The sequence below is a fragment of the Merops nubicus genome, unplaced genomic scaffold (genome assembly GCF_000691845.1).
Source record: "Merops nubicus isolate BGI_N331 unplaced genomic scaffold, ASM69184v1 scaffold41990, whole genome shotgun sequence".
Classification (NCBI taxonomy): Eukaryota; Metazoa; Chordata; class Aves; order Coraciiformes; family Meropidae; genus Merops; species Merops nubicus.
This window is the reverse complement of record NW_008582950.1, coordinates 1-7,796: the sequence shown is the minus strand read 5'-3', so window position 1 is coordinate 7,796 and position 7,796 is coordinate 1. Positions and strand designations below refer to the sequence as shown.

Here is a 7,796-nt window from a genome sequence, read left to right as displayed (position 1 = left end):
TCTAATTGTTCGTGTGAAAGAGTGATGACGTGCATTTGTTCAGGTGGGGCAGCCTCCATTTGGTTTGCAATCATACTGATACTTTGGATTTGTTCCGCTTGCTCCTGCTGAGCTGAAAGCAACAAGTTTTGCAATTGCTGTGGTGGCTGAGCAAGCAGTGTGAGGTTAGCAGCCTGCTCCGTCGGCATATTTGGGGCATTTTCTGCAGTAACAATACTTATACCTTGATTGTGAGTAGGCATGAAGTTTATGTTATGCACCGTATCTGTCACCAGTAGCTGAATTTCCTGCCCTCCAGAGGTGGCAAGCTGATACTGCTGCAGCTGAAGAACGTTTCTCACTTCTGGGTTGGTGTTGGTGCTTGGGGCAGCGCTGGCTTCCAGAAACTGCTTTTCCTTGCTATGAATTTTCAAATGAGACTTCAGGTTGTCCAGACGAGCAAACTGCAGACTACATTCTGGGCAGGAGAAAGGCTTTTTGCCTGTGTGCAAGATACAGTGTCTCCTCTTTGCACTGGAATCGGAGAAGGATTTTCCACATATACCACAAGAATATGGCTTTTCTCCTCTGCAAAAGAAAGCATTTGATCTGGTTAAGATACTCACTTTGGCAGTGCTGTCTTCTGCAACTTATTATAGAATAAGAAACTTAAATGATGATTTTGTTTTGCTAAATCTTAAGCACTTAAGAATAGTGACATTAAAAATGTTATCTGACTTGCTAATTATTTCCATTTGACTTCACAAACTCTACAACACTTTCACTAGTATGTACTCGAGAGTGACAGAGGTGACGTAACTGCCCTCCTGTCACAATAGCAGAGGCACAAACTCGGTGCTGACAGACCTCAACAGCAATGCAACAACGTTCTCTGCACAACTCTGAGCACTGACCGTTTTAAGAACGTTTATTGACAGTGTGGGCTTTAAAACAAAAGGAAGTGTTCAAAGCTTAACTTGCTGCCCAGCTCAAAGAGACAAGAAATTTTAATGGAAACGTTTTCTTTTGCATAAAGCTCACAATACATCATACTGACACGGGTAAAAGATACCAATTAAAGAAATATGAGAGACTACAGGGGAACAGGCCAATGATCCAATAACCTTGTTACACCATGTTCTGCTGTCAAACTAAAATTCACAGTAGAATTTTTACATAAATAATAGTGTTAAGTACATTGTCATTTAAGCAGACACAATACACGAAAGAAAAATCTTACAATGTCTTGGCATGCTAATATTTAACTGTGCAGTACCTTCCACTGGTAATCATTTCTTTAAATAGATTAAGCAAAAATGTTAAGTCTTTAACCATCAATCCAAAACACAGACAAGCCCTGAGCACTCTAGAATTGAACAAGCACCACATACAAGTATCAGATTAGAAGTGAAATTTTTAAAGAATGTAATGAAAAGTAGACATACTCTACCTGTGAATTCTAATGTGAGTCTGAAGCGAACTTTTAGCTGTAAATGATTTGCCACAAATTTCACAAGTGAAGGGCTTCTCACCTATCAAAAAGAAATTTGACGTCACATTTTATATAGCACTTCCCATCTACATATTAAAAAACATTTTATATTTTACCATACACAGTAACAAGTGTGTATTATGAAATCCTCATGCTTCTGCCACAGGTCAGGACAAGTATCTGCAATTGAATGAACTCAGTAGTTAAAATGAGGATACAGTATTTTAAACATACATCTCTCACATTTCTCCCCTTTGAAAATAAAGAATTAAGTGATCCAAACCTTCAGAGCAACAGAAAATGTAGCTAAGACACAGATGCAGGCGTTACCACATGGAACAGGCAAGTTTGAAAAAGGCTGACCCTGATCTTCTAGGCATTAACACCAGACTCGCCTGGCAGCACCATGCAGGTGAGTAAGCCTGTATTTCCAAACCTGAAAAGCAAATCCATTATCATAACAATTTGGCTGGCTTCCTATAAGGCTCCATCATCCTAGGCCTATGATATTCTGAGAACACCAGTTGAAAAAAAAATAAATATGATGGATTGAGTAAATTGTGTGAGTTTTTTACTGCATTTGAAATTCTTGTGTCTTGAGTACAAGGAGAAGAGCCAAATTAAGTAACATCAAGGTTCACAAGAAACAAATATTACCCAAGCAGAGCAAATCCTAATTCACACAATAACATAGCCTTGTTGCACTGAGCTCCTTTAAGACATGAGAATCTGGATCAGCACTATGCTAATTCACACCACCAAAGCACACCGAAAACAGGGATGGGGCAGCAGCCAGTTCCTAAGGAAGCTTCACATCTAGCATAGAACTGCACGGCTTACCAGCTTTCATATAGCTCTGAAGGGCAAGAGCAGAGGATGAGAGAATAAGAAATACTTGTCAGAAGGGACCTCAAGTGATCTAGTCCCAGCCTCCTACTGAAAACAGGAGTAACTTCCTGAATAGACTGTATTGCCAAAGCTGCCCCCAAATGCCCTGTTGATGCCTGGCCCCCAAACTCCTTAGAATATTACTCCTTGCTTTTGAGAGGGGACAGATCAATTGTTATTTCTGCATTGTTAATACTGGTACCTGGCCTGGAAGCAAAAAACCCTCTTCTGGAAGCAAGATATGTGGCAAGTCAGTTTCTGCTAGAACTCGTCTTAGTTCATCTATTTTTGCAACTTACCCTGCCAGTATGCTGCCACCACCAAACTCTCACTAAATTTCCACCACCAAATTTCCCACTATATTTACAGAGCTGTAGCAGCTTCAGATACAGAACTACCATGTGTCAACAAACACTGTGCAGTTATTTGTAAGTATCACAAGTTAACACTACTCTGGACAGACCAAAAACTCCCAAAAGCCCAAGTTCTGACCTCATCATACACCAGGTATATTAAAGTTGTGCTATTTTTATTAAGAGGATGAAATTAATGTGATGCATAACTTGGCCTTGTGCATGTTCTATTGCAACCACAGGCAACAAGCTTAAGAATAATTTGGTTTAGGGAAGACACAGTCACCACTGTTGACAGCTGTTTTGAAAGAAACAATTATTCACATGCCATCTTACGAACTTACCCTTCAAAAAAAAACAATTTTAAGAAGTTTATGCTTTGTTATTATGAGAGGGTAGACTGACATCTTAACCTCTGTTATCTAGCCATTCAAGTATCACCTTGCCCTCTGAATCTCTTAAAACACCCTCTGACGCACTTGCATTAAATCATCCCTCCCAGCCCCTCTCTTGCCAATGACTGGTTTATTAGAGTGCAATAAAAAGGTAAATGGAAATAATTATTTTTCTGGTCAGCAACATTTCTCATAAGCACCCATCCCTCACAGACAGGGTTGCCCAATTCATTTAGGACACATGCTTTCTGTAACTAGTTAGCTCACATCAAGCCCCATCCACGCTGGATGCAGCTCTCCCGATAAACTGAATCCCCAATACCAGGATTCTATCACAGGAGAGCCACGTGGCAGTTTCTGCAGCAGGCTTTGTAAGAATAGGGAAAAAAAACCCTATTCCTAAAATAGATGCTACTTCTGTGTTGTTGTAACACAAGCTTCTCTGGGCACCTGCCTTCTTGATGCCTGATTGCTAATGAAGAGATTTGACATCATTATGTACAAGTTGAGCAGAAACATCCCAGAGACAAGTGTCATTCGCCTCAAACTGCTTTGCCTGTGTCACCTCATGAAGAAACAAACAACAGAGGAGACGGACAGTATTACCTGTGTGTGTTCTTAGATGTTTCTTTAACTGAGCTCCATCCATGAATTTGCGCCGACAGTGGTTACATTCCGGCAGTGAACGGCCTTGTCGCAATAACAAAAAAAGTGTCAGTGCATAAGTGATCCCCTCTATCTCTTCAGTCATCTTTGTTAAAGCACTTTCCTGTAAAATAACCACTTTGGTATAATATAGAGATAAAACAATAGGTGATTCACTGCCTCCTCCCTATCTTAATTGTCACACTCATACGTCTCTATGTCATATTATCACAGGGGAAAAAAAGGGGACTGACACCTGCCCACTCCCCCAAACACCTTTTCTGGAAGCTCTGTAAATTCTGATTTTTTTTCCCACCACTTCCTGTGTGTGTAGCTTAATTTCCATCCTGCTGCAGAAGTGACAAGGACACTTCTTAAAGCTTGCTTGCCATCACTGGTCCAAAGTAGTGGGAAACTACAAGGCAATTTGCACAATAAGCACCAGACTCTGTTGTTCATGTAATTCCTAGCTTCTATGTCATACCGAGAGCAGAGCTAAAATAATCAAGTTGTATGTGAAACACAGCATAGCTAATTTGTGAACATCAAAAAGAGTCCTTCCTGAGTAACTATTTTTCTAAACATTCCATTTATTATATACCATACTATCTTTTTCACCCTATTTCTATCAAGATGCAACACAGGGTAGCAGGGACTAAATAACATCACTGAAAAAGAATTTTCAGCTTCGGTCCTCCTTTTGGATGACAAACCAGCACGGTCTGTCAGCCAGCTCTTCAACCCAAACTTGTCGTACCTGTGTGTACTCGATAGTGGCTCTTGAGCTGTCTCTTTTGGCTGAAGTACTTCCCACACTGATCACACGTAAAAGCTTTCTGCCCTGTAAAGAAAATCACGTATTAAAACGTAAGCCACATCCAAAGTGAGCATAAGGAAATAAAACACCAAACTAGCACCTGCAAGGGAAAGCAGAAATACCTTTTTACAGAAAGGCAAATTCTTGGGGGAGAGAGGTTGCATTTGCTTTGCAATATTTACCTGTGTGTAGGCTCATATGCTCCAGGAGGGAATGCTTTGTGGTCAGAGCCTTGCTGCAGACGGTGCACGTGTAGGGCCGCTCGCCGGTGTGCATCCGCTCGTGGACTTGCAGAGAGTGCTTCTGGGAAAAGCCTTTGCCACACTCGCTGCACTTGAACGGGCGCTCCCCTAAAAGCAGGAGATTACATTTAAGTACAGATGCACTATTTCTCACCAGGTAGTCTAAGCTGATAATGAGATGCATTGCAATGTAGCAGCTACTAAAAAAAATAATACGGAGAATTAAGCTTCACATAGTAATAAAACAATTCTTTAAGTATCACCACATAATTCAATGTTTAACCTGAGATATTACTAACTGAACTGCAGCCAAAGTAAGACATAAAGGATAAGAGATCTCCTGAGAAAACAGAACAGCAAACACAGGAGACACCGTAATTTGGATCAGCTTGCTCTTTTGGACCGTTTTTGCCGTACACAACAGCCCACATTTCAACAGCTAGCTTGCATTTAGCAACAAGTCACTAAATCCTAACCCAAAAGCAGCAGTTTTTTCATGCTCACCTGTATGGCTTCGACGATGAATAGCTAAGAAGTGATTATATTTAAATACTTTGCCACAGTCTTTACAGCGAGCTTCAGGACCTGCACGTTTTCTTTTTCCATCGGTTCTCTTTGCCAGTCCTTTTTCATCCTCCTCACCAAAAAGTTTATAATCTTTTAGTTTGATTGATCTCCTTATTCTACGTTTGCTATAACGGCTCTGAGTGCTCTGAACTCCTTCAGATTTGGGATCATAATTCTCATCTTTCTCAGCTGAGAGATTGACAGCAGCTTCTGAGCCACAAGCAGGTTCATTTTCTTCCACACCTTTCCTCCCTGGAGCCTGTTCACTGGAAACTGCTTCTTCTGCTGCAGCGTCTTTTTTCATAAAATTTTGCTTGTTTTGCATGGAGTTGTTCTCTCTCAGCTGCATGTCTTCAGGAGAATTTGCTCCTGATTTTTCTTCTTGGACATGGACGACTTTCCTTGGTCGCCCTCGTTTTCGCTTTGGTGGATCTTCATTTTTCCTGTCACTCGCAGCGGTGGCTACGGAGGCTCCACTGCCAGCTGGGGCCGGTAACGCGCCACTCGGGCTACGGCCAGCCTGGTAGTCTATACAGGCCCACACCAAGTCAGTGACTTTCAGCAGCTGTGCAGTAGCCAGAATTTGTTCTGTGATTTTTTCACTGGCACAGAGGCAACCGGTGTAGATAAATTCTAGCAGTGCCCCAAAGATGTCTGCAACCATTCCCTCCAACATGTAAATCGACTGCCCTATTTCACCCTCATCTACAAACATCATTGAGAAGTATTCACTGCTGGCAGCAAGCAAAGCTTTATGGGCTCTGAATTGCACATTCTCCACTATTAGAGTAATGTCACAAAGAAAATTCTTTTTCCTTTGCTCTTCGAAGTTAGCTAGGATGGTATCTTTGTGTGCTTTGGAGTGGATGATGACCAGTTTCTCAGAAGCATCAGGAGTCGTTTCTGCCATTTTTATTGTGAATATGAAAGGAGGTGCCTACAAGAACAGAATAGCTTTAATAAAGAAATATTTTAGAAGTCTGCATTATAAAACATCAAATAGAATTTACTTTACCAGTCAGCAGGTTCCAACAGTTTCTGAAGCAATTCTGAAGCCTATGAACTTTCTTTAAATATCAACACTAATGTTGACACAGATTTTCTTCAAAAAGTATTTTTAGATCCTAAGAAACAGCCACAGATTCTACTAGATCAGAATTATTGCCTATTATTTCACTTGTTTACCTCAGACGTACTGTGAACTGTACAGCATCTAAAAACAATGGCTACCCCTTCTGAAAACTCCTTTCACAACTAAAACAGTCAAACAAAAAGAGCTCTTTGTTTACAGCTCCTGAGTGGAAACAAATAATGAAAAGAAAAACAAACTCAACTGCAGCTTCATCACTGCAGATGCCACATTTCAGATTATGCAGGGACAAGGCTATGAAATCCTGTAATCAGTGATTTCTCCACTGGCATCAGTGTGGCAGGATTATGTGCCTGCTCTTGTCCACTTCTGAAAATTTCTCTTTCAAAACACTCACCTACTGAGCTTCAGCCCCTGGAAGTGGGCAATAACAGCAGAAAACTAAGCTTTTTAAGAGTTCTGCCTAAACCAGAGTTGACTATGCTAACTATTAACCATCACTTTGGCTTGCTAAACTTCTTCAGTTGTAAATATGTAAACATTAAAAACAAGAAAAAAAAATCCAGCCATTTCAAAAGAATCCACCAAATACTACCATGGAAGTGATGTGCCAAAAATGTCAATTTCAAGAGGATCAGTTGAGCCAAAGGTGAAACAGATTAGCTACCTGCCACCGAAATTTATAAAACTGTCATATTAAATACAAATAAATATTCATATTTATATTTAGTGAGTGCAATCAGTTCCAATCACCTGAACAAATGCTGTAAGAAAAAACATACACTATGATGATACTTGAGGTGATATCTACTGAGGTGGTCAACAAGTGATTTTTTTAGCCCCATTCAGCTACCAAATCATTCTTGCTGGAACCAATTTATTTTTATTTTTCTTTTTCATCTGGGAGCTTTGAATTCTGGAGGATGCAAGTCCGATGTTGCTGGAGCACCCTAAAGTACGGCTGCTGGTCTGACCCAACTCTGCCTTGCAATGCGTTACAAGAACTCCCAAAGTGGTGCTGTTCGGACAGGGCAGTAGGTGTTTTGTGGGTTCTGATCACATAAAGGACCTCAGTATTCAATCACGAGGTGACATCCTTAGTATTTTGACTACAAAAGCCAAAAGAGCACGCTGACCTGAAAAACCCTAACAGCTCTACAGTAAGGCAGCGTAGAGCGGAGGCACCCGCGCTGCCGGCACCGTGCTCAGACACACTCCAGCGCATCTGCTGAGGAGCCGTGGAAGGGCTCAAGAGCAACACGTGCATGTGGGGGGCTGGTCCCGAGTGAGAGAGCTCGGCCCGGCTGCTCCTCCACGTGAGCAGCGCC

The 7,796-nt window shown here is 41.3% G+C and overlaps 1 protein-coding gene across 1 annotated transcript in view; it reads right to left on the bottom strand.

Annotated features, from left to right (window-relative positions):
* The window catches only part of LOC103771862 (zinc finger and BTB domain-containing protein 24-like), a 6,561-nt gene extending 273 nt beyond the window's left edge, over positions 1-6,288 (bottom strand). Inside the window, 6 exon segments of the mRNA XM_008939182.1 lie at positions 4-567; positions 1,430-1,511; positions 3,714-3,797; positions 4,510-4,593; positions 4,752-4,919; positions 5,316-6,288. Coding sequence (XP_008937430.1) covers positions 4-567; positions 1,430-1,511; positions 3,714-3,797; positions 4,510-4,593; positions 4,752-4,919; positions 5,316-6,288 — 1,955 coding nt within the window.
* Between the last annotated feature and the right edge of the window lie 1,508 nt (positions 6,289-7,796).